Raw genomic sequence first — 27,844 nt, forward strand, 5'->3', positions numbered from 1 at the left:
CAGACACTTAACTGACTGAGCCACCCAGGTGTCCCTGGGACTCTATTCTTCAGACAAAAAAGAGAAGCAAAACCCCTGTTAATGACCATCACCACCGGTGAGCTTCATCACTGGTCTGTGGGGTACAACGTGCTTGGTAGTAAGATCCAGCCTGTAAGTGTTAAGAAGTGTGTGTACTCCTAGAGAAGGTGCCAGTAGATCAGTATGTTTTGACCACTACCGACTGAGGGTTTACTCTGTGCTTTGGAGCTCTAATACTATCTGAGACAAAGATCTCCCCACCCAGGAACTCACGTACCACTAAGGAGAGGCAATAAACAGATAAATATGTAATACCATGTAAGGTAGAGCTAGCTGCCAAGGCAGACAACAAGGTAGGGGGTGCTAGCGAGTGTTACTTTTTGGATGGTCAAGGAGGGCTCCTCTATAAGGGGCCACATGAGCGGAAACTTAAATAATGTAAGGGAGTGAGTCTTGCAAATGGCTGGGAAGAACTGCTTCAGGCAGAGAACACGGCCGGTGGAAAGACACAGATAGGCTTGGTATGCTGAAGCAGGGTTGGCACTAATCAGGCACTCGTCTAAGGTGTAACATTTAAGGGAGTACCACCCCCCCCAATCATTTATTCAACATACATAACATTTTATTGCAATATTTTAGAGTCAATATCAATGCAAAAAAAATTTTCCAGGATGAGGAAAATAACATTTTAAATACAGTCAGGATCCAATTCTGCAACTGTACAACATTTACTCGCCTCTCCTTTATCTAGGAGAAGACCTTTACCGGGGACAAGACCATATTTTCTGTCACACTCCTCCAGCTACACAGGTCTTCTAGATCTTCCTCGAAGATCAACGAGGAGATCCACACATCACAGAGTAAGGATTTTGGCTTCAGACTTGGCCAAGTAGTAGGTCGGGTGACTGGTAAAACCACCTGGAGCACTACAAACATTGGGGACCTCCACAGTGAGTAGTCAAGAGCTGAACCCTACTTTCCTCCAGCTGTTCGGATGGCTCAAAATAAGTGCCAGCACTTTATCGGTAGTTCTGGTGGACCCTCCATCCTATAAATACTATAACCTAACCTAATTAGAGGGGCATCTCTACAACTTGTAGCAATTTGCAGACTTCATCTCCATTTGCAGATGAGGACCCTCTCAGAACCCTTTAAGCAACTAATCTCAGCTTTGGAAAGTGCTGATCCCATCTACTAAAAGTATTAAAGAGGGGACCAAAAGAAATGACACTATATTCTCTTCCCTGGCCTATCTGTACTACCAACATAGAGCTCTTTAGGAGGTAGGTGAACTCATCAAGCTCTCCCTCTCTCTCTCTCTCTCTCTTTTTTTTTTTTTCCCATGAAAACAATGTAATTCCTGAGAGAAAAGGTCACTGGAGTTTTACTAGCTAACGAGAAAATTAGAGCCCAATTTCCTCCCCCCCCACCCCAAATTATTCTCTGAGAGGGGGAAAAAAAAAGTACCTGTATGAGAGTAAGGAGGAGACAGAAGATATTTCTTGGCTGGCAGCTAAAGTCTAATTAGACTGACAAATCTTCAGTGCCTTCCCCAGTTATGAGGCTTGGCAGGAAAGGAGCCAGCCCTGGAGCCGTGCATTATGTAAGGCTGTTAATCAATATTAGTTGAGCCCTGATCCTAAAAATAAACTTCCCCTAGAGGCTCTGTTGTCTAGTGGTAAAAGTGAGGGCTTGGAAACTGTGTGGACTCCTTGTCTCACTTCTGTCAGGCTGGTGGCAGCAAGGAAAATGTGGAGGGGGCCCAAAGGGGATAATTCCTTAAGTACAACCATTCTTGATACAACATGATCGACCTCCTGTTAAAGCATGGTTTTAGGGATGAGGTAGATAGATTTGTCTTATATCCCAATCCAAGATAGTTTGATTATTCAAAGAAGCTTGAGAAAATGTGGTACTCTAGCCAGTCCCAAAAAGCCACCGATAACAAAGTGCTGTAAATGTGTGGGTCATGAGTTTTGTTGAAATAGTATGACATTCCTGCTATTTGACCATTTCAATCTATAAAAATGGCAATTTCATACAGTTGACCCTAATAGAACGCTTTGTATGTAATAACCATTCAGCAAAGCCAAATCCCACTTCAGAAAATGAGAAAGTTTCCCACAGAAATCTCTTCTAATTGATGAGTTCAGGCCTCTGGTTCAGTCTGGGACCCTCACAGGAAATCCTGAGTGATCACAGGGTTGTGTGGGTGTAGTAGGCAAAATGGTTCTTCATGTATTTGGGAAAATTAAAGAGGGAGACTTTGTTTAAAATGGAAAAGGGAAGCTATGCCCTGATACTCTTTGTCAACTGCAGAGCCAAGAGGAAGAAAGGAACCTTGTCAGTCTATGCAACAATAGCTACTACTTTACTTTTCCAGCAGGAGGAAGAAAGGCTTTCTCCTCCCCCTGGCAACAAACAGCCCAGTCAAGGAGAGACTGCCACAACTCAGCCAATGAAAAGCCACCACACTTTGAACTCCCAGTGTACTTCAAAACACCTACTGTTGATAACACCCTTCCCAACTCCATCCTTTCCTCTATAAAAGAGACGTCCTCTCCTTTGTTCTCTAGAGCTGCCTATGGTTTTGCTGTAGCTCACTCCGAAACTGGAATTCTGTTACTTCCAAATTAACCCATGTTTGCTAGTAAAATAATGGCTAGTTTTATTTTTAAGGTTCATGTTTATCCAGTCACACAGGAAGTCTAAGCTTTTTGAGGATCTGTGAGTTCTAGGAGAGCCTCTTGGTTTGAAGTGGTTTCCTAGTGTCTGGGATTTAGTGAAAACTTAAGGGTAGGTCATGGCCCAGGTTCTTTCTATGCACGGTTGTATTTGTTACTCATGACCATGAAAAAGTAATTCATTTTGCAAAGAAAGAAACCAAGGCTTAGAGAAGCTAACTGACCTCCCCAGAGATACACAGCTAAGTAACTGGAAAAACCCAGAGTTCAGCCCAGGAATTCTGAGTCGAGAGTACACCCTCTTCCACCCCACACACTAGAACTCTACGTGGATTATGATGTATGATGGATCACATTTTTAATCACAAATGTTTTTCTTTGTTTTGCAATCATCAGTCTCAAGTCTGAAGTGTTTTTCACTAGCCCCAGACTAAAACTGAAAGCAGACCAGAAGGAGGAATTTCCAGATAGGTACAGTTACAAAGCCTGAAAAAGTGACTTGCTTCTGGAATTTTTGGAAGTCATTCACATTCAACCGCTGAATTTATGAGTTTGAGGTAAGAATGAAATCTCACAAAACTCTTAAGTCTTTCATTTCTACTGTTTATCAGGATAATTCCAATCCAGCTGAGCATTGTGATTTTCTGGTAACAGCAGCTCTACCCAATGTCAAGGTGACTTCACCAATGCCCAGCACAGAAAGTGGGTCACGATCAGCATCCTGCTAATAGCGTACAAAGGATTTCAAATGGCGATTTGCTCAGAACACACTGAGTTCTTTCTTTACTGATAATCACTCGGTCTGGAGCCTTAAGGTAAGAGAATACACATTATTTTAGGAACTATTTTTCTCTTGGCCTTTTCCTACCTCACAGGAACATTTTGGTCCTGGTGACTGCAAGTTACCAAAGACATTTACTTTCCACTTTTGCCTTCTCTCCTGAATGGGGATCAAGGAATTTGAACATCGACTGAGTTGAGCTTTTCCATCACGATAGTAATCCCGACACTGAGGTCAGTTATAATAGAAGTGCCTGTTTAATTACTGGGCAATCCCTGGGAGTAAGACGAACAGGGCATCCAATGCAGTTCTCCTCTCTTGAGTGTTCTCCCAATTGGGGGAATTTGGGGCCAAGCCTTTCAGAATCTGGCTCCCTTGCTTCTCACAGATCTCCCCTATGTATTCTTTGTTCTAGTTGGACTTGGCCATCTCTCTCGGGAATTACCATCCTTGACTTCGGCAACATCGTTTCTGACATTTAGCCAATCTGAGATTTATTTCTCTTCCCCATGTATCCAATTATACTCAGTCTATAAGGCCCAGATCCATTCCCACCTCATTCATGAGATCCAGCCAAACCATCCCATACAACTCCCTCATTCCCTGCCCCCCAACACCATTTGTAGGTCACTACCTCTTATTGATTGCTAATGTCAAGCTCCATGATGCAAGGATCCTGGATTCTTTTTCTTTGCAAACTTAAAAGCATGTGGATAGAAAAATTTCATAACAGGACATATTCTCTAAGGCCCATAGAACTCCAGATTGGTTTAAAAATGGAAGAAAAAATTAAAGATGGGAAGTGAGCTATCAGAGAAATCCAGAGAACTTAGAAACTTTTCATTTGCCATGACTGATTCAGCTTCCAAATTCAATCCTGACCCTCCTTCAAATCTCTATCCCTGCAAAACCTCCCAGCTCCTACTCTGAACTACAGATACAACTGTCAGCAGACGCACCCCATTTTCTCAGGTAGATCCTTGCTTGAGAGGATACTGACTCACATACCAAATATTGGGGATAGAATAAAATAATAAGGTTAAAACATATTTAATCCTACTCTTCAAGATGTACCTGTTTTAAGCATTTTACATGTATTAACTCTGTTAACCTTATAGCAATCCCATGATATAAGCACTACCCTAGTAGTACCCTTCCCTCCAATTTTACAAATTGGTAAACTTAGGTTAGTTACAAATTCTTGCTATCCTCCCATGAAGAAGTGAGGTGTATGTTTCCTTTCTCTAAAACTTCAAAACCTGGAAAAACTTTCTCCAGGAGCTCTGAACCTCCATGAAGTAGGAACTACAGAGAGAGGTACATGGATCCAGCTGAATCCAATGTTTCTAGTTAACTCACCAAGACACAAGGTGTGTGAATGAAGCCAGACTTTCTGGACCAGAGAAGCCACTGAATGACCTCAGTCAACTCCCTTTAGGGCAGAAGAATTGCCTTGCTGAGCCCTGCCCAAATTTCTGAGCCACAGAATTGTGAAATCCAATGACACAGCTGTAATTTTAAGCCACTAAATAATGGGGAAGTTTTTTTCATAACAATAGTTAGCTGGAACATATGTGACTTGCTCAGAGTCTCTCAGCTAGCATGAAGAAGATCTAGGTTTTAACACCAAGCAGCCCAACTCCAAGTACATGCATTTAATCACTGCTCTAGGCTTACCACCGAAGAAAAATTAAAATTGTCCAAAGTACACTGATCATTCTGGAGGGAAAACCATCTGTAAGCCATGCCACTTCTGGTTGTTAGATGGTGATAAGATATGTTACAAAGCCCATTTTGTTTTCTAATCTATTCAATAAATATTTACTGAGCACCTACCTTTACTTGAATACTACCACTCACCCACCTGCTCTCTCAATGTACTCACCTGTTTTCTCAATCTTAACTTTTTTTTTTTTTTTTAAATATTCAGGGGCGGACCTAGACACACTCTTCTTTTTTTAAAGAATTATTTATTTTAGAGAGAGTGTGTGCATGAGCAGGGAGGGGGAGGGGCACAGGGAGAGGAGAAAGGGGAAGCAGACTCCCCACTAAGAGGGGAGCATGACACAGGGCTCCATCGCAGGACCCTGAGATTACGACATGAGCTAAAACCAAGAGTCAGATGCTTAAATGACTGAGCCACCCAGGTGCCCTTGGACACACTCTTCTTAATATAGAGTAAAGACCTGATGCTTGGGTACCATGGCTGTGAGTAATTTAACACAGTCCATGTGATCCACAAGAAGTACTGTAACAAACTGGAGTACAGAAAGATCAAAGTAGTGATTACTTCCAGGAGGCTGGAGCATTGGAGGGCCATGTCAACTCAAAAATTATTAGTTTATGTTCACACACAGGTCAGAGCAGCACTGAACACACTTTGCAGTTTTCCTTTGATCCGAAATCAACACAAAGTCAATCAGAAATGAACTACTCAAATGTTTCCTTAGCTTGTGCTTCAAGAAGAAACTAGTGGATTATTGCATAACCAGATGGTTTTACACCAAGGGTTTTATGCCTATTTTATTTCTCCTGGAAGGGTCTAATTTTAGGACAACCTGGTCTATCAAGCCTATCAAAGCAAAAATATCACCTTTCAAAGCAAAGAGTGTCACCTGGAAAAGGCTGTCAGATTTCACACATGATTGGGCGGGTAAATGTGAAATCCAGCCTTCCCCACTTCTTTTTTCAAATTTTTTATCAGTCCACTTCACCTGAGAATGGTAGCTGGATTACAGAGGACAAATGAGAACTTCTGAGACTGACTTCCTCACCCAGTCATCAGAGCCTGGGGATTTTCCTAAATCTTGGGTCCCCAGTCCTAACACAGGCTTGATATAATCTGTACTTGAGATCAGAAAAAGGATGGGGACAAGGCAGGCTGCTGAGATTTTATGGAGCTCAGGGCAAAGTTCTATCTATCTATCTACCTATCTAATCTATTTATTTATTTATTTATTTATTTATACATACTTTCAAGTTTTTGATTTTATGGAGCCCAGGGCAGAGATAGATAGATAGATTGATTGATTGATTGATTTATACTTTTAGGTTTTTATTTAGGCCCTAGTTAGTTAACATGCAGTGTAATATTAGTTTCAGGAGTAGAATTTAGTGATTCTTCACTTCTATATAATACCCAGTGCTCGTCAGAATATGTGCCAGGGCAAAGTTCTTATGGCTAGTTGGCAAGGACAAAAAAGTCCAAAATTATTGGCATAAAGTAATTTCCTCTAGCTAATCTTTACAAAGAATATGAAGCTTTTTGATCCCTCATCCCAGTCTAATCCAATTCTGCTAGACTGTTGTCTTTTCTCTAAGAGTTTGCATTTACACACCCTTAAGAACAAATATGGCACAAATTTATAACTTCTCTTTATAGACATGGTATAAGCAAAGCAAAAGATATGTAGATGAAATCCAGTTATCACTGGTCTCAGGGAAAGAAACTCTAACAGGAGGCTGTTAGGGCATGCTCCAGCCATCCATATCTTCCAAAATGACAACAGATTCTATGATGTCTGGAGTCATAATCACTTGCAAGATTTTTGTGCCTTGTACCCTGCTCTCCTGTGGAAGTTCTGGCTTTCTTAGTTCTTGGAAAGACTCACCCAGTGTTGGGTGAGTCTATTTGCATATTTGCTCCAGGAGGAAAAGCCAAAAACCGATAATTGTCATGGCTTAGTCCCTGAATCCCTATGTAACATTAAATCCTCCTGAGGTCAGTAAAAATTTGGACTCGAAAAAGACTACAGGACCAGCCACTCCTGTGAAGAAAAAGCCATTTGCTCCTCTGCTTCCCACAGAGTTAGCGGAATATATTACGACAGAAACAGAACAAGTCTGCCAGGACCTGGGCAGACAGAACTATCCTTTCACCAACCATAAACAGATCCGCTCTTGAGCTATAGAGAGTCATAATAGAAATATATATTGCCTTTTATCTTCTTTTCAGTGAGTAGAGTGAAGTGTCAGGAGTTATTGCTTTAATATCAGTAGAGAAGAAGCTATTTCTTTTTTGAGCATGTACGTAGGTATACACGTAACAGCGCATACAACTGTACGACTGTTATGCTAACCTGGTTCTTAGTAGCCTTTCTAAAACACATAAAATTGGCCTGATAACATCATCAGTGCATACAGCCTCAAATCGTTCCTGTGGAATCACGTAAGGAGCTGTCAGGGTAACTTCTGCTCAAAGAAAAGGGAAAAGGAAGCAACATTTTTACCTCTACTTAGCTCCCATAAACTTAATGCAGAAGAATGAGAACACATAGGGGTCTTAATTGATTATTGACTTTACGTTTACAATGCCCACTGAAATCGATGGGAGGGTGATGTCAAAGACTCAACTGAGCCCCTGGATAATGTCTTAAAACTAAGAAACAAAAGGGACAAGTACTGATCTACAGAATCTTCTATAAACACTAACTAGGCTCGGGGTAATTTCCCCACAAGCAATTGGAATGTCTTATTTTATGCCACAGCATTTAAGGCTAATAACTCGATTAACCTCCTATCCCCTACTAACCAGATTTATGAAATGCCAAGGGAGTCAGCAAAGCATTAAGCCTTAGCTTGGGTATAATTACTTTTAAGTGAAAAAACCAAACCATTACCACAAAACTAAGGACTTCCTACATAGCTAAACTCACACCTTCGTAATTTCTAATGCAATATAGGACCTCAGTCAAATACAAAAGAAATGAAATAGACAAAAAAAAAAAAAAACAAGTGATTGATCAACAATAATAAAACAAAGACTGCATTTTATAAGCATTAGTTGAACCTCTAGCTTCAATTGCGCCTTTTTTAATGCTGCCCATTGGCCTCAAAATGGAACAATTCATGTTTCAGCAAAGCCACTGAGAGGTTGTGAATAGAACTGAACTACGATATAGTCTTTCCTAAGTTAACAAATTTTCCTTTGCCCCTTTTCCCTTTTTACTATTGAAAAGAAAAGTAAGGAAATGAAAAGGAGGAGTATTTCATACTGAAAGTGTTAGCCATTGCTCATTTTGAATAACAACTTTACTGTTTCAGCCAGAAATATGATAGGAATAATAACCCACGAGTGCACGCAAAACTTTTATAACTTCTTGAGCGGTGAATTTGTCTTTCTCTACTCCAAGATCTTATTACTATAAGCATCTGTAGGCATCCTTCCTACAAACATAGTAATTCAGACTCTGTAGCAACATAGCAACACTGACCTTATAGTAATGTCTCAAAGACACAAAAGCAGAATCAATTAGGAATTGGAGAAAGGCTTACCTGAATGCTTGCTGTAGAGCGATTTTTGCGGGTTGTGGTAGTAGCCATTGTAGTGGTGGTTTCCATGACAGTGGTAGACATTTCTGGGGGCATGGAGGTTGTCTGTGTTGTTCCCAAGATTGACGGGACTTCTCCCACCAGCCGGACGCTTCCATTGATTTTAATATTGGGGTTGTTCTCAGCTGCCATGTTCAGTACTTTCAAACCATCATAATAGAGCCCAGAGAGCTGGCCTTGGAAGAGACGTCCTTTGTCTTTTCCACCGATGGCTATTTGCGCCTGGGTGTTGAAGATGGTTAACTGCCGGCCTAGTGGGTTGGGTGGAGGAAACATTATTATTCCCATATGTTATCTTTCTTTGCCTTACCTGGTCTGAATGGACCAGGCATCAAAACAGGCTTCCTTAACCAAATGAAGGGGAGAACACTGGATAACAAAAATTCAATAGACATTAGCAAGTAACATTCCACTATGTTTTATCTCTTCCGCTGTCTAGCTGAATATCCTAGATAAGCTGAATAATTGAGTCTCTATTTCATTATTGTGAGGAAAGAGAAATCTTGGTTCAATGATCTGCAGTACTTCAGTCTTCTTGGATATGCAGTGTGGATGACAGAAGGAACCCCCAAATCAGGTAATGATAGCAATAAAGCCTAAATACCTACTGCACTGATTTTCAACCTACAAAGGCACATAATGGCAACTAAACAATTTTATATGGCAAACAAATACTCAGTAAGGTAACTCAGAATATTAAATTTAAAAAATAGGTCTGATAATTAACTGAAATCAAATGAAATTCCAATTAAAAGACTTGGATTCATCACATATGTGTAGAAATGAAGTTTACCCACCAAATACCTCATTTCCTAGAAATCTTCGTAATACATAAATTCTATCTATACTTGTTGTTTAATAAACATCATGACAGATAATTTCCTACCTCTTTCAGTGTGGGGGAGGGATGGGATGATGGCCATACAACTATATCTCTCCCTAAAACATGGGAAATAAACAGGCACTAATAATTTTTCTGGGGTGGCGGAAAGAAAAAAAAAATGTCATTCCAAATCAGTGAATTTAAAAAGAGGAGATGGGTATTCATGAAAAAGCAACACATAAAATTCCTTAAAACAACAGGCATGTTAATGTGTTGAAAACTATCAGTAGTTAACTTATTTGGAGTCCCCATTTGGGGAACCATTTGTGCGTCTGTGAATAGAAAACTATCAGAATGAAATCATGACAGAACAGAGTTTAGAATAGTGCAACTCAATTTATCTTCCTCCCAAGTACCCCTACTTAAAAAAGCTTCTCTTAAGTGCTAGATCTTTCCCAGAAAAACCCAAACAGCTTTCTAAGGCTAAGACATTCTATGCTATTATTTCTTCAGATTATTTCCTTCTGGTTTTCCATATGGAGATGGGGAAGAAACTTATTAATGGAATTAAATATATCCTTTTTGAATTTTTCTTCACTTAAGTCAGTAATCAAACAATATTCCACTTATTTTTAATTTAATCACTTGAATTATTTTAGCAATAAACGGCTGGAATGTTTTGTTATTCCTGCCTGCTTATTAAAAGGGAGTCTATTTTTAAAAGGCTAAGTTTTTTGCCCCCACAATCTCCACTATGAATAGAGGCATACAGTGATGTTTGGGCTCTTAACCTCTACCGCCATTACAGGTCTTTAAATCTCTACAGTGATTAGCTATCCTTGAGTTTCCAGTGTATAACGTGGAATGCCTTCTGAATGTACATTAATAGGTGAAATGGAAGAGTCAGAGAAGGGGAAGTGTATCTGCTCAGAAGGAACTCTTTATACAAGAGTCAGTTCTGCTCATGGGGTAAGTCTTAAGGGCATATTAGTCAAGAATGATTTATGAATAATACCTTTTTGGAAGCATCAAACACTGTAGTACGGAGAACTGGCCAAAGAGTTTTGTTATAATGAAAATGATCTGCACTCTATAAAAATATTTGGAGCATGGAAATGGAATCTGTTGGATTTGATAACAGAACTGTCCAGCTCCTAAGGGAACAATCAAAATAGATCTAATAGATTTCCATTATTTTCCCACCAATTCCTTCACTGCCCTGTACACATGCATCATCGCCAGTCCGTTGGCCTCTCATTTCTCACATAAGATGCAGCAAAATGTTCAAGGCACAGTAACACTGGATAATGGCCTGGAGCTCAACGCTCGTTACTGCTATTTCTTTGACAACAGTTTTTTTCTAGGGGGACTAAGTTTACTGCGAAAGAAATGTCATGATAGAAGGAGAGAATAATACACCCTCAACCTTGCACAGACTTCTGCGGGCCACTTAATTAAGAAGGAGCTGCCTAGAAGGATATCTCTAGGACTCAGTCCAGCAGCTTATACCTCATAGCCCCAATGTCAAGCTATCCCTTCCGCTCACATAACTGTTGGCCAACCATAATATTTATTCATCTCCTTTTTGGTATATGCTCTAGCACTGATGATCAGTGAATAGGGATAGCTAGTTATCGGTAAGATATTTTATATTTCTCATATTTCTGAAAGTACTTCACATCTATAATGGTCTTCACCTTATTTTCCTAGTCATATTATTCTGCCAGTTATTACAAATAAAAAAGAGGGTCAGGGAGAAGTGAAATGCTAAGTTGAATTACACTGGCTAGCAATGATGGATCTCCTTCATTCCAGGTGCCACAGTGTACTGCATAAAATGGTCTTTGCTTGTTCAAGACTAACCCAAGCATGGAGAAGGGCAAGACATGTTTCCTGGGCTGCAGGACAAAGCCACTGCTCCGCATCTGGTTATTGCTGCATTCCCAGAGAGATCTAATGATTTCTTGAGAACAAGACATTGGTGGGGTGAAACAGGGAAGGAAGTTGTCTATGCCTCAATTTTCCATGATGCTATAGGAAGTGTCTGGATTTTTGTTTGCTTCTCTGTTTCAAGGTCTATTTGTGGCTAGATCTATTTTTCTTCTATTTCAGGAATCTTTCCTAGCCTTCTGTACCTTGGATTAGGTAGTTTAAGAGTAAAGTTGGCAGCCACTAAAGTAATAGTGGGAAACTCTATTTCTAGTTTTTTTTTTTTTTCTCAGTTTCTAGTGGGAAACTGAGAAACTTTCTTAGTCTCTGCCAGCTCTTCCTTTGATCAATTTAGCTCTATCAGCTAAGCAGGAGTAAGTGAATAACTGAGAACTGGTCATCACTACCCTTTCCCTCTGAAGGGTTATTATAAGGGACGGACTGGAGTAAGTTTTATCATTTGCCCAAGATTTCTCAAAATCAATGTCAGATCTCATTATTGTCATTCATTATGATCAATCACTTTTTATAAAAAGCAACTATGATATCTATATCAATATCCCAATCTAAGAATTGTTCTATCATCCATAATGCTCAATTTGGTTATACTAGGAGAGGGTTTGTAGCAGGCTACTTTCTGTTTTGTTTTGGGTGTCCACTTTCTTGGAAGTCATTACTGTTACTTCATTTGGATATCAAGTTCACATACTGCTTAAATTAAATCTTTGCACGTCTCCAGTCAGTGTTGCACAAAGACTAATTAATTAAACCTCAGAACACCCTTGGGGAATAGGCAGTATTATTTCTCCTCTCCTCCGATGGGAAATCTGAGATATAAAGAGGTTAAGTGGATTGTCTAAGGTCAGAAAGTATCAGTCAATAGTAGACAGAGCCAGAAAACAGACTCAGGAATGCTGTGACCGAGATCTCTTCTCCAATGACAAAAATAACTCCAAGGAGGCATCCCAAGTGCTTCCTGATATGTCTGCCTATTCATCCTTCCCTCTTTACCCTTTTTAAACTTGTTGTCTTTACAAGGTCTTTTGGTATCTATTTTCTACTCCTTTTGAGGGGAAGGTTAGCTAGACAGAGGAAGGGGTAAAGCAATAGAATGAATAGATGTTACTCACCAAAGTTTTTTTTTTTTTTTTTAAGTAACTTCAGTTACAATAGTGTAGAAGAGAGAACCTCCAAGTTTGGAAATAACCATTTTCAATATTATATGCATAAATACATACATATCTCATTAAGAAACTAGCAAGCCGCCTTCCATAACCCCCGACCCTCCCCTCCCCCTCGATTTGTTGTCTACTTGAAAGCGTCCTTCTATATGAAAGCCAACTGATAACAGTGCTATCAGAAGGAAAACTAAAAGCCTACTCATAACTTTATAATGGTTGATACAAATGAAAACGCCTGGCATGCTCTTAAACTTAGACTTCAAAAGGCGATGGAGTAAAAGAAAATATTACTAACATAAAATTGAAAGAAAAAAAAGTTCTCTCAGACACATGAGAGTCAGACATGCATCTAGTTTTCTTCTCCTTTTTAAAAAGTGAGGCAATCATAGTCTTTAGTGTTAAAGGGACTTTATGAGCTGGTGATTACTGAACAAAATTATTTGCTTTTTAGAGTTATTCTTAATTTATTTTTAATTAGACCACATACGTTAAAAACAGGGCAAACAGTTAAGACTCAGTGAGGATTTTCCGTGTTTAAGGGTCTAAATGTTGTCACCCAACTTAAAACTGTAATTAAGTTTGCTTAAGTTGCATATTAATATATTCAATTACTTTTTACGTATAACTCAGTCAAATCTCTACGAATTTTAGGTACTCGCTGAACGTCTTGAGACAAGAGTAGCTTATACTGGCTCAGGAAAGAAAGGAATAAAGAGCTTCCAGAAACAGAGAATTTTCTCCATTGAAAGATAATAGTTTACACCCTAGCGAACTGAAGCCACACAGAAAATTCTAACATCGGATATAACCGCTGCCCTCTTTTATTAACAAAGTGGTTGTTTTCTTCAGCAAATCAGAACTGCTGTTTTGCCTTTCATGAGCCTTTCTTTTCCAACTCATTGTCTTAGCCACTTGCACTTTTGTTGCATAAATATCAAACACATAAGGGTATTACACAACCAAAGTGTAAAATAAGCTTTGCTTTTTTTTTTTTTTTTTTTTAGTTTCAGCCAGCAACTAGGACACAATTAACCTCTTATGAAACACTTTTGCCTCTGAAGTTTGAATCTAAAGGCAAAATTCATCTTTCTCATTCTTTCTGCATTTAAAAGCAAATGTTAGAAAACACTGCTCCCCGTATAACATTTGTCTTAAGCAGTTTAAGTTAACAAGAGTTGATCTGATGATTCTTTTTGTTATCCACGCTAGAGAGCAAAGCCAAAACAGCCTCAAGATGTAAGTTTAAAGAGTACTTTTGAAATGTCTTTAGAAAGCTTTGGTATAAGAGGTAATTTAAAACAAATTAACAAATAATGTCATGCAGTGGTTAAATTGCCATAATACATTTCTTTTTTAGAGGTTCCTGGAATTTCTTGTTTGTGGTTGTCATGCTGATAGCAAGCTAGGTGTTAGTCCCTTTAACTGTATTTTAATGGCAATGTATTATAGCATGATTTATCAACATATGGCAGGTGGAAGCTGACACAAATTATAATGAAAATTAAAACAGTCATTTATGCAGCAGGCGATTATCATTTAAGGAACATTTATTTGCAGGCTTTAAAAATGAGGGTTTAGAATCAAATGATTTTAAAATGAAAGTTTTAACGACGGTTACCTTTTTCCTGCAGCCACTCCTCTACGGGCCGGTTATATTTGAAGGGGATTTTCTGTTTTACCATTTGGAAGCGTTCATTATCAGTGTTGCCTTTAAAGTTTAAAAAACAGCTTAAAAAAACAATCTGAAAAGTCAATATGTCATTAAAAAACATCCTAGGTTTTTGGTTTATGAAGTTTTTAGAGATAGATATCAATTTATCTTTAGTAGAGGTGGAGTTGAAGTCACTCTGCCCTTGGTTGACAGGTTTGAGGTCAGGCGAGTCCTAGCTATGCTGTGTTCCACCACGTTTTGGAAATGTGGCATGGGATGGGAGTTAGTAAGAGCTCTGGCCATTTACAGAAACGGGTTTACCTTCACTCTTCTCCATCTGACCCCAACCACGCCTTAACTGGGTCAATGGAGGCACAAGGATTTTCTTGGTCTGTGAGTAATTTACCTGCCAGACCAGTTTCATCTGTGATAGGGCCCCCCCCCCCACCCCGTGTCTTAGTCATGCATGATCTTCTCTTATGGTAATGTACCATATCAGAAGCATGGGGTTATCTACTTCCTTATTCTTCTCTCAAGTGTTTATAACTGCTCTACCTTCTGGTGGAGGGAAAAAGACAACTTAAGCCTTGAATGGCCAAGAGAGACTTCTTACTCCATAAAGGAGACCCTGGCATCCTACCGGCTATGTTAAATAGATGGGGTTTTGTGGATGGTTCTTTACAATTCTATTCCTCTGCCCAGACTTATTCTACCTTTAAAAAAAAGAAAACCCAAAGTAAATATTTGTAAATCAAAGCAGCTATAAATATAGGGATAGAATATTAGCAAACTTTTAAGCCCCTGCTTTTTATTACTACTAATAGATGCAAGCTTTATATATTTATCTAGTCTCTCTCTCTTACCTTTCTATGAGAAGTCCTTTCTGAACAAGTATCTATTCATAAAGCCTGTTTGGGATAACATCCTCCAAGCATGAAATACCTAATTAGTTTCAAGCCTCAAACATAATGCTTTTAACTGCTACTATGCCCCTTATTCTTTTTGTAACTGTTGTTACCACCCTGGATGGTTTGTCTAATTAGGATAGATTTGGAGGTGGTATTGTGGAGATATATACCCCTAATGAATATGCTTCAAATCACAAAATAATGAAGCTATGCTTTGGGAACTGTTCTATCTCATCAACCAAACTCACAGTGCTCAAGCAAAAACTAACAAATTCTAATTCATGACTTTTCACTCATAGCCATATATTGGAACTTAGGGAATCCCATTTCAAATGGCCAACATTAAAAACGAAACCCAAATCTCAAAACAGGTGTCTTGGAAATCATTTACAAAGAAGTCTAAAAGCCAGAAAGAATGTGAAGATTAAATACAGCATGAGGCCATGTGAGTAGAAGGTGACCATGACATTTCCATCTTAGGGCCACCTTCCTACAGGGGTTATTCCTGACAGAGAAGATTCCACATGTGGCTAAACTAGCACCTGCCCTCCATGAGGTGCAACATGGGAAAGGGGTGGCCATGCTGGGAGATGTTTCCAAGATTCCCCATTCGTTTTTGCAAAGAACAAATGATTTTAATCATCTGACTCATTCTTATTCTGAAGGAATTTAAAAAAAAAAACTAATAATAAAAACAGCAAGAACAAAAACAAATCTCATGAAAGAGACAACGATGGGTCTGTTTCCAGCCTAATCATGGGATCTTATGTGGCCGGGATAAAATATATTAACATATCGAAGGCTAAAGGATAATAAATGGAGTATTACTTCTCATAGGAAAAAAAGGGGATGAGAGGGTACAGGTAAGGAGAAAAAAACAGAAAGGCAATCTCTTGGTGTTTCAATAAGCTCATGGTGAAAGAAGTTAATTTTATCTGTTAATATAGTTGCCAATTAGAGATTATTATAATGATCTTCCTGGGTAGATTTGGGGATTCAGAACTTCATTAATCCAAAATAAAGTTGCGTAAATTCTCACATGTCTTCATAGAAAAGGAGCATGCACTTTTCTGAAAAGAACCTATATCCCGTACTCTTAACCCTACCCAAAAGAAGACAGATAACACAAGGGATATCATCCATCTTCATAAGCTTTGACCCCTCTGAAGTTTTAGTTACAACAAAGTATTATGCTGAAAAATGGCAAATGGGTTGTGCCAGATTCACCTTAAATATATTCTATTACTTTGGGTTTTCTGTAACTGTTGTTGGCTGCAATACCAAACATAGTGATAACCTTCACTTCACTTACTGTGGAATGGATTCGTGAAGTCAGTAGCAGACATAAAACTAAATATGCTTAGAAACATGCAGGCAAAATCAGAAGTATCCAAAATGCCCAACTCTCGGAATTCTAGATGCACTAAATTAACTAAATAAGAAGATGCGATGATTTACTTTCTTGGGATACCTAGGGGCTCTCTGTCCTCCTAAGCATCCCCTCCCCATACGCTCTCTTCCAAACCTAAAGCTCCACAGAAAATCATTTTGAGGCATGGTACAGGCTAGAAAAAGAGGAAAGTATGTTGGACAAGCAGTAAGTGATATGTTGGGAGGACAGCATAGCCATGGTTCAACCTTAGACCCACTGGAAAGGGAAAGAGAGAGAGAGTCATTCTTCTCCATCTCAGCTTTAGAGACATTTAGAAAAAAATTTTAAGTCTTCCACACCAGATCCATAGTGTCTGGCACTAAAGATAGTGATCTTGCATACTGTTAAAAGTTGTGAAAGATGGAAGGTCATTTGGAAAACCACATTGGTTTAAATTGCCACATTAACATTGTTCTTAGTCTCTTTTCATGTTCTTGTTGGTTTTTATTTTAATTTATCTCAAACATTAGTAAGAACTGTTTTAGAAACATGTGCATGAGAATGAGTTCATTTGCCCCAAGCCCCATTTTGTTAGACTGACTGAAGAGTAAACAACCTTCTAAACATAAGAATTCATACACAGGGACTACCCTGAAAGCTGAGCAAACCTTGTCAAATTCATATACATTCGTATTAAATCCTTAATGACATCCAGTTGTACATTTTGTATAGCAACCAGTATGAGAACTTGAACAAAGAGTGAAATCAATTCTTCAACAGAAAGTGATGATATCCTCAAGAGAGAATGGCCTTATGAATAGTAATGTCATAATGTCACTAGAGAGAGGCATAAGTACGTGACTAACGAGACCAAAATGTAATGACCGCATTTCTCAAACATACTGAGAAATCTACAAATTGCACCATGAGATCTTCAAATAGATGTTTCCTAAATAACTTAGATGGATCCGACACTCACCTACCTAGACTGAATTTTGGGGAAAAACAAACAAACAAACAAATAAAATCCAAAAAACCAAACTAGTTATCTTATTCTGTTTAAAAGTGTGTGTGTGTGTGTGTGTGTGTGTGCATTTTTTTAAATCAGAAATTGAGTTTTTTCATGCCACCAGCCTCCCACATTCATTTGCATTTGTATCAGTGGTTCTATTACCAAGTATTTCGACTCCCGGAGACACATCTAACATGCACTGTTAAATTATAACTTTGTGAAGAGCAGAATACTCTGAGGTGAAATTATTAAGGCCCAACTGGTTCACACAGAGCTCCGACCTCTATTCAGAAATACCTCATGTTTTCTACATTTGAGCAAATCCATTTAGGATAAAAAAATGGAAACAGAGTAAGGAAAACAAAAAAAGCAAGTTGACCCTCCAACAGTCTCCCAGTTCATCAGTCTCTCTTTGGGGTCCCAAAGGAGTAAAGTTGCAATATGTTGTTAGTCCAAAGGAATGAATATTTTTTAAATTGAAAAATGGACTGATAGAAAGAACTTTTGTATAGCACAGAAAATGACTTTTATGAGACCTTTATTATCATTATCTATTGGCCCAAGCACAGATCCTACTCCTTAGCTACCATACTTATTTTCCTTAAGCCATAACCAATACAGCACAGGAGTTAAGACCATGGGCTTTGGAGACAAATTTGGCTTTGAGTTCTAACATTAGCATTTAGCAGCTGTGTGATCTTATGCAAGCGACCTGGCCTCAGTTTCCCCATTTCCCAATCCACTGTAGGACCTATATAGAAAAATAAGAGATAGAATATACACAAAACCTGGGATATGAAAAACATTCATGTTTTAAAAACTATTATTAAGGTGGGTCAGTTCTTCCCTAATGATCTAAGGGAAGCACAAAGATTCCAGGGTGTACTCCCATGACCTCAGAACTTTATCAGGCCTCCATTCAAAACATGACCATATTCCATCTGGTCCCACAAAGATTATCCTCTAAAGATCAACGAGCCATAGAAAATGAAACATCTTAAATATCCCCTAAATCTCCTAGCTGTTGCTTTTTATATTTCTGAGTCTTCTAAAATATACTTAGCTAACCCCATTTCCAAAACAAAGTGGGTTTCTAAAACCACTGAAAGTAAAAGAGCAATTCAGGCATTGACAGATGCGATTTCTTGGTCCAGCCACAGATAATGATGATATACTGCTGCTAAGTTGAAGAAGAGTGTCTTAAAGGTTCTGGCAATTTGCACCAGGCTGGCAGAAAATGCTTTTTTACAGGTAGCCTATAAATACCATCTGAAATGTTGTCAAGCACATGGACATGCTAATAGGAATACTGTAACAACATTCATCTGAGCAAAATTAATGCCAGAGGTATATTTTACATTTTGTTTTGAGTCCTAGAATAAAAGAAAAAAAAAGTTTTCTTTATTGCTTTGTTGACACTAAAAAATGAGACCATGGGTCTAATGAACAGTCAAAGAATGAATACTATGTATTAGAGCCAGAGGCAAGAGAAAATCGATGTGAGCAGGCTCAAGCAGGAGGGCATTTCAGAGGCTCTTACAATGTCTCTCTCCCCACAGAACACTTTGTAAGTTTCAAAGCAAATATAAGACACTAAAGAAAAGGAACTACTGAAACTCTCTAAGCTCAGCTCCAGTCTTGTGCCTGATGTTGACCCAGATGAACTCTCCCAGAGTCAAAAAGGAGGCTGTTGTGCTACCCAAAGGGCATCTAGAATGCTTGTCCACTTGGAAGTGATGGATGGACCTCCACAAAAAAAGCAAGTATCTGTTATTTATAAAGTGCCTTTCAACCAAAGAGTTCAAAATGCAATTATAAGCATCATCTCATTAATCCTCAAATATACCTTTGAGGTTGAAGGAAAAAGAACTATTTCTATGTTATGAGTCTTGATCCTTTCATGTGCCAAGGTAAAGAAATTAATCTCTTAGAGCAGGAAACTGATCAGCTGGGGGAAGTGAATTAATAGACCCAGAGCACAAGGGCATTATTAAGTAAGCAAGCTTCTTCAGACTTACTTAGGTGGTTCTGTGAGCCAAGAGAACCACCTTTCCCAAGTGATTAGATATCTGCTCCTAGACAGTAGCGTGGGTCACCCAGGCATACCCTGACTTGGCCAGTGTGTTGGCCCACACTGTCTTATATGCTTATATATGTTCAGAATGGAAAACATATGTGGAAAGGCATATCACTTCCTTCCTATATCAAAGTCATCGTATTGATCCACTGTTTCTAGGCTATGGGGGTTAAGTGGTTGAAGCAAAGATGACTCAGACATGAGTGAAAAGAGCATTGGCTGTGGACTCAGACTCTAGATGAAATCGTATCTCAGACATTTACCATTTCTGTGAACTTGAACAACTGACTAAATCTAGATGAGTCTCACAGTTTCTTCACTAGTCTAAAAAAAATGAAGATAATAATATCATTGTTACAGGGTTTTATACAAATTAAATGCAATAATCCAGGCAAGGACTTAGTTTATGAGCAGTTAGAAGAGGGTGGCATGGGGAGGGTTTGTGATTTACTTTAATTCTCAAGATCTTCCCCTAACACATGTTGGAAAAATGAGAACCATGTTATAAGATATACCCTTGGTGTTTTATATCCAGACATCTAAGGGACCATGTCTCTATTCCCTGACCTTTGTTCCTCAGTGAGGTGACTTTTTGTGCAGATATGCTAACATTGAGGTTCTCTTTCATATTCCAGATCTAACTGAAAGTCCCATTTCTGTTGAAATGTAATTATACTCATGACCATTTGCCCTGAGGCAACAATATATCATATATCACGGTTCCCCATCCTTCTTCTGCATGTTGAGGCCATCCTCGGCCCTCTTCCCAAAGCTCATTTCTCCTGGAATTTCTCTTCATTGCTCCTCATCCATCAAGGATACTTTCAATCCCAGGAATATTAATAAAACAGGGTCCAAGAAGCTGCAATATCTTTGTTTGTTTCCATGATTTAAGGGGATATTTTCAAGCAATTTCTAACAGAATCTGCTTCAGTATGATAGGTCTATATAGCATCTATTCTTTATTTAAGAGCCACTTTCAAAAATGGCATGCTATCAATTAAAATATAAATTGACTATAAAATTCGATTTGCTTCCATAATTATTTCAAAACGTGCACTTAAAGTTAGACTAGTCCATTTCAACGGCTGAATTTTGTCTAGTTCTTTTCTGGTAAGCATGTTTAAAATATCTACGTCTTGGTGCGTCTTTAAGCTTTAATTTCTCCATATATAAAATGAGGATTATAATAATAACTACAACATAGGGTGGTCTTGAGAACTAAATGTATATGAAGTCCTTAGTACAGTATGTGGCACGACTTATGTGCTCAATAGATCGCTTATTACTATTGTTGCTATTGTGGTAACAGTACCTGATTCAAAAGGGTTAAACCCAAGTGAAGGTAAACTTACAAGAATTACTTCACTACACAATTTTTAGTGTCAAAACTTTTTTCAAATTTCCGTTCAACATAAAGCCTTAATGTCCGGTCTTCAACCATTTGACATATGATCCCTTCCAGACTCCCCCAGGCGCCTTTCTTCTTATCACTTATTTCCTCCTTGTTGCAAAAGCCACAGTGTTATTTTAGGGTCACCCTTCCCTGTGATCCATGCATTCCAGTATATCCAACCTCTGTGTCAGCCTGTGTCTCTTTAATGTTGTTGGTTTCTTTCATTTCTTTCTAGCAACGTTCCTCTCTCCACTCCTTATCCCCTTTTATTCCTCTCATGCAGAGGAAATCAAACTCTGTTTTTAAGGGAAGAATGTTAGAATATTTGGTCCAAAAAGATCATGTATGTGTGATGTTTCTATACATTTCAGATTATAGGTAGGAAGTTTAGAGGGATAATTTCAATGGAGAACAAAGAAAAACATTTTCATTCTCATGAATGGGAAAGTCACACCAAAATCAATATGTCTGATGTCATGATAACCTGATGTAGTAATCCTTCTGTTTTGATCTTATGGACTCCTGGTATTTATAAGTTATAGGTCTTCTAGACCAACCTTAAACCTCATGCCTACAAATGATTACATTATTCCCAGGGATCTAAAGACCACAATCAGTGTATCGTGTACCACCCACACTTGACCTGGTTAATATACAAGTTTGCAACAGTTGTCTAAACAACCACATCACGTTACTGTCACACATTTAGGCTTATTTCCAACAAAAACCCAACAGTTTCTAACTGAATTCCTTACGCAAAGTTTGGATCATCTTGCATTCATGCAATACACTTGGTGAACTTCAAAGCAGGACTTTAATTATACCCTATTAAATGTATTCTTTTTTTGTTTCATAACAGCATTCCAACCCGATAAGAAAATGCTTAACTCTAGGTCTTTTGTCTTTTGAGGAGACACATTTCTTAGCTTTATGTCATCTGCAAATTTGATAAGCATATCTTTGTGCCTTTATTCAAGACCCTGAAAAATGTACAGAATAGGATTATGTGGAGGCTTTATAATGTCCATAAATTCTTTGAAATTCCCTTCTGTAAGAGATGGAGTTTGATTCTCCAACCTTATGTGTGGGCTGAACTTAGTGACTCAATTCTAAACAATAGGGTACCTTGAAAGTGACTGTGTGACTTGAGAGACTAGATGAAAAAAAGCACTGTGACTTCTCTCTCTCTAACTTTCTCTCCCTCTCTCCCTCCTTTTTCCTCTCCCTCTCAGTACCCACTCCAGAGAAGCTAGTGTTATATCTTAAGGACACTTAAGTTCTTCAAGAATTACATGTCAAGGACCTGAGGCCACCAGACCCTCCAGGCCAAGATAAGTCTTGAGATGACTGCAGTCCAGCTGCTATCTTGATGTCAACTCATCTGATACCTTGAGCCAGATCCTCAACTAAGCTGCTACCAAATCTTGACCTACAGAAACTGTGAGACAGTAAGTATTTGTTGTTGTTGTTTTTTTTTAAAGATTTTATTTATTTATTTGACAGAGGTTACAAGTAGGCAGAGAGGCAGGCAGAGAGAGGGGGGGACGCAGGCTCCCCGCTGAGCAGAGAGCCCGATACGGGGCTCGATCCCAGGACCCTGAGATCATGACCTGAGCTGAAGGCAGAGGTGTAACCCACTGAGCCACTCAGGCGCCCAGTATTTGTTGTTTTAAGCCACTGAATTTGGGGGGTAATTTGTTACACAGCAATAGATACAGGAAAGCCAGAAAGCTTCATCTGAGTGTTTCAACTCAACCAGAGGCAGATCTCCTTAAGATGCTGTCATAGCTCTCTTTATACTAGTTCAGGGAAATGAAGAGACACTGTGTCTAAAACATGCGTCTCATCTGCCAATTTGTTAATGCCATCCGAAGAGAATTAGCCTAGTTCCATAAGACTTGTTTGGATGGGCCCATATTAATCCTTAGCCATTATCAGATTCTTTGTTAAATATGGTTAAATACATCACAATTTTTCTGTTAAAATCACTTGAAAATTTTTATGTTATCAGTCTCAAGTTTAAGAGATAAATCCTTTTATACAGTGTAAAATTTGGGACAATTTTCCCAAACTACTTTTCTATTCTGACTAAGCAAACATTAACAGGGGCTTGGGTTCAATTCTTTAAGCGTCTGGGAAATTATTCATTTAAGACCCAGAGATCTGAGCTCCTTTGAGAAACTTGGTTACCATTTGCTCAGCAAAAGGTGGACTGAATTTTCCTATTTATTTTGTTTGTATCAGTCTTTACTTAAATTCTGAGGGAGGACGCACTGGTGACAGATGAAGATGAGTGAGGGTGACGGAGTGGGGATGAAGGGGAGTCCACATAACCAGGGAGGTCCTGCTTAAGCAAAATGTTTTTTTTTTATGTTTTATAATTAAAAAGCAGTTTCTGGGTTTCTGGGAGTAGAGTTCTTTGGAACTTACAGTTTGTATTTTGAGAGAAGGAGTCTACGATTTAAGGTTGAACAGACTTCAAAGATTATCTAAGAAATGTATTTTCCCTCTTTTAATGTTTCTCGAACTTCCCACTTACAGCATCTTTAGAAATAGGACTCCTAGCTGAGGCAAGCATCCGAGAGTACAGATTTTAAAGATAACCCTCCCCCAGCAAAGGTATTAATTAAGGAATTGTCTCTACTCCTATTTGTTTGATTACATGGCATTTCCAAGGCTTTTCAAAAAATGAACCAGTTGGCAGCCACGCATCATTTGGTGCAAGATTCAAAGGTCAGAGATACACTACTGCAATGTGGTACAAGAATCAAAATTTTCCCAGTGAAGAGATGACCTCAGGGAATGCAGCAGTTGTAGTATATCTCGAATTCATACAATGCCTCGTTAACTCTCCTTGGCAAATTAATTCAAATTGATTTGTTTGTGAGAATTACAGCATGGCCTCAAATCTGGCTACAAACAAAGGATAATGATAAACAATGTATGGAGCTCAAAGAATATGTCTAGAGAAAAGTAGAGATCAGCAAGGAGCTGTTTTTGTAGCAGAAAACTGTCTTTGTTAAAAAGAAAAAAAAAAGGAAGAAGACAAGGAAAGGAAAAAAAATGAAACGAAGAACACAATTTATATAAATACAACTTGTTTCATAAATAACACCGATATTTCACAAATACTCAAAACAAAGGCAGATAAAGTACTTGAAAGTGTCCAAAGGGAATATAAAAACAAGATTAATTTTTTTTTTAAAACGGACATTTCATTTTTAAAGAAGCAATTAACTCAATTTAAGCAAAGTGATAAGACATGCTGAGGGGAAAAAAAAGAAGAAGCCCGTGTGATACGGCAGTTAGAGCCAAGATTAATTCCAAAATGTCGGATCTTAAAGAAAAGAGAGGGCAATTCCTCAGTGAAAGCCATTAGTTTACAACTTCACATTGAGTCCTGAATGTAGGGTTGAGAGGGAGGAAGTTTAAGAGGGAAATTATGGCCGCCACAACCTTTCCCAAGCTTTCTGCCAAAGCTCACTGCAAAACAGGCCCCATCCCATTCCGACAACCACGCCCCTTTGCAATGAGACTCTGGTCACTCCTCCTGTCAGCGGCTGAGTCTCCTTTTCTACACCTTCTAGTTTTCCACCCCTTGATTCCGGGTTGGCTCTGAGACTTGCTTTGTTTGGCACAGGGCATTTTAGCAAATGGGATGTAAGCGGAGGTCTGAACAGCCCTTGCATGGTGAGTGCTTGCCTCCTCATGCTGCTAAAGCCTGAGACCGCCATTATCAAGAAAGCCAAAACCAGTCTCGGCTCCTGGAAGATGAGAGATCCCAAGAAGAGAGAGCCCAGCCCTCCAAGCCACTTAGCCAGCTCAGCTGAGGGCCCAGACCTATAAGTGAGGCCGTCAAGACATTCCAGGTCCATCCAAGCCGGCCTGGAACAGATAAAACACCTTTATGACCCACAAAAACAGGAGCCAATAAACAACAAAGGTTTGGAGGGATTTTGTTCTGCAGCCTATCTTTAATGATACAGCCAGGGAGTTGGGAAATCCAGGAAGGACTGAGAAGCAGACACTGGGTAAATGAAGCAGCCTCCTGTGTGAGGGTTTCCATTGCGAACCAACAGGAAGAGGGGGAGATGCTCCGCTGCTATCCTATCTGTGGAGTCAGAGGAGCTTGAGGTGGTGAAAACCTTCGGGGTCCTGGAATGGAGACAGGGAGGCACAGGTCCCTGTTACCTATCCTTAGTCCTCTTCTTCATTCTTAAGAGAGAATGATCAAATCCAAGGAAAGGGATGCAAGACTGCAGCTCCTCAGAGGAGGGGGACAGGTCAGGGCTGAGGGAACTGGGACAGGGCAGGAGAACCAGAGAGGGACCGATACTTCTCTGGCCTCCATTTCTGGACTTGGACGAGGTTAAGGGTGGGAGAGTGGTAGGGTTGACTCTAGAGGTAATAAGGAATAAAACCGATAAGGGGCCCCTCAGCTACTTGTGTCACCTCCTGCCATCTTTATTCAAAGAGGGGTGGGCAGAAGCTGGTAAGAAAAGCAGGCTTAATGGGAAGATGTTTTGGGACTCCAACCCCTACCCACCAATGGATTTTTTTTTACTCCTTAAAGGATTCCATGGGGAATCTGGAAGGACTGCCTTTTTTTTTTTTCCTGAGCTAATATTGCCTTTACTCCCATTCCCTTACTCCAACCTTCTAACCAAACCAAACCTTTGATGTTGCTGTAGGATATGAATAATCACTGATTATGAACGAATAGGCTTACTTAGGCTTAGAATAGAAAGATATGTTCCACCACACTCCCTACTAACACAAAACAATAAAAACAAAGCAAAACACTGAACTGAAGACCAAAACCAGATAAAAAACATTCCCACCTTGCAACTTTGTCTTTTAAAAAGCACGCACTGCCTCTTCAACTCTTTTTAAAGCTTATGGATCAGCTTAAAAAAAAATAGCCTTATAAACTCACTGAGGGGAGTTTAGAAGTCATTTTTCTGGGACTTAATAGTTGGTATCAGAACTGTATTACCTTAGGTGAATGGCAGTTGGACAGTAGAGAAAAACATCAAAAATGATCAAAATCTAAGGGGTTAAAAAAAGAGTAAGGACAACTAATATCTAAACCTTTTGACTGACAACTCAAACGACACATACTTGTCAATAATTAGAAGTACATCACATTTTAAGTCATGACTCAAATATTAGTTCGAATTGTAAATGTGATGGACAGCATAGCAATTTTTAAAAATATGTTTTTTACACTTTTAAGAAAGTAGTTAATAATTATGTAAAATTATCCATACATTTAGAATATTTACCTAAAACCTAGACTCTTCTATCGTGCAATTGCAGTTCTTGTGGGCATGGTTTCTTGTTGTTGTTGTTTTGGTATAAAATTATAATCACCTTAGAAACAAGATTTAAAAAAAATCTTTTTATACCATCCTACTTCCACAATACCCTTTCCAACACACAGTGACATGAAATACTGACACATCTTAAGTGCTCAAGAATGGTCATGAAATTGATGACTGTTGCTACTTCAAGTAGAGGCAGGTGTTCTGACTCCAATAAATCACCAAGTTATTACCTTTGAAAGTTTAAATGATTACCAAGGTTCTTATAACATCTGAAAAACTACAAATTTGAGATATATTAATAAAATATTAATGACTCTCCCTTCTTTTAACTATTTAATATAAAATATTAACTAGTATGATATTAAATCTCAACCATCTGAGAGCTATGTCTAAAGATCTTTAGGCTATTTTATGTTTAAATATATTTGTGCCAAGACAAAGGCAATGTTTTTAGTATTTACCCAATGATGTGTGTGTACGTGTGTGTGTGTGTGTGTGTGTGTGTGTCCTGTATGTATAGAGAGAATTATAAATATCTCAAAGGAAAGAATGTCTTCATATATTCTCCATAGAAGTTTGTACCACAGATATTTCCACAAGAAATATCTCCCAGATATATAGAAGAAATAAATGTCTTGGATTTAAAGAAATGACTGGGAATCATTTCAAATGACATCCCTAATGATAATGGAATGGAACAAAAAAACTTTTCCAGCCAGAGAGGAGAATCAGACAGGTCTATTTTCTTGGTAGAAGAAAGGCAAACTGTATCATCTGTAACATTTCAAATTATACTGGTCAAATTAGAGTAGTCCGTTTTCTGCAGAAATTTCTGAACCAACCAGGGAAATGTACCCGATGATCTAGTATTATCACCATTCTAATTGTTAAGATCCTTTGAATTTTACTCTTTCAGAAACCCCACTTTTATCTTTGCAATAATGATCTAAAAGATTAAAAGAAGGCCTTTGAGTGACTCAATTTGCCTACTCACGTCCATGCAGGGTCTCCTGATGCCCCATTGCTGTCTTGTCAAAAAGCACTTAGAACATCAGTAAGTATAAGGCACAACTAGGACAGGAGATGAGACAGGTGAGAGAACAGCATGTAGTTTTCTTGGTTTTATGGTTTAATTTCTGATTACCAGGGAGGGTAGCTTATTTAAATCCCATTGGAATCCTTACAAGTTTTAGACTTCTGAACAGGGAATGCAATTTCCCATCTAACCAAATTCAAAGGATGCTGTCCAAAGATGTACCTTACTTCTTATTTTCTTTCAAAGATTTACTTCTGAGGGTGACTCAAAAAGGAGAACCTAGACACAGTGAGTACTAAAGAAATAGATTTCTTC

At 38.7% G+C, this 27,844-nt stretch overlaps 1 protein-coding gene across 14 annotated transcripts in view; it reads right to left on the minus strand.

Moving 5' to 3' along the window:
• Positions 1-27,844, minus strand: part of NRXN3 (neurexin 3) — a gene marked incomplete at both ends in the record, with an annotated part of 1,490,367 nt that overhangs the window by 141,883 nt on the left and 1,320,640 nt on the right. For 9 of the 14 annotated variants that reach the window (XM_080809437.1, XM_080809443.1, XM_080809442.1 and 6 more), the window contains one exon: positions 8,761-9,068. In XM_080809437.1, the coding sequence (XP_080665563.1) occupies positions 8,761-9,068 (308 nt within the window). Of the gene's footprint in view, positions 1-8,760; positions 9,069-14,368; positions 14,459-27,844 lie in introns of all 14 variants that reach the window. The other 5 variants (XM_080809449.1, XM_080809438.1, XM_080809448.1 and 2 more) reach the window with 1 other exon arrangement.

Source organism: Martes martes, assembly GCF_963455335.1.
Source record: "Martes martes genome assembly, chromosome: 7".
NCBI classification, from domain to species: Eukaryota; Metazoa; Chordata; class Mammalia; order Carnivora; family Mustelidae; genus Martes; species Martes martes.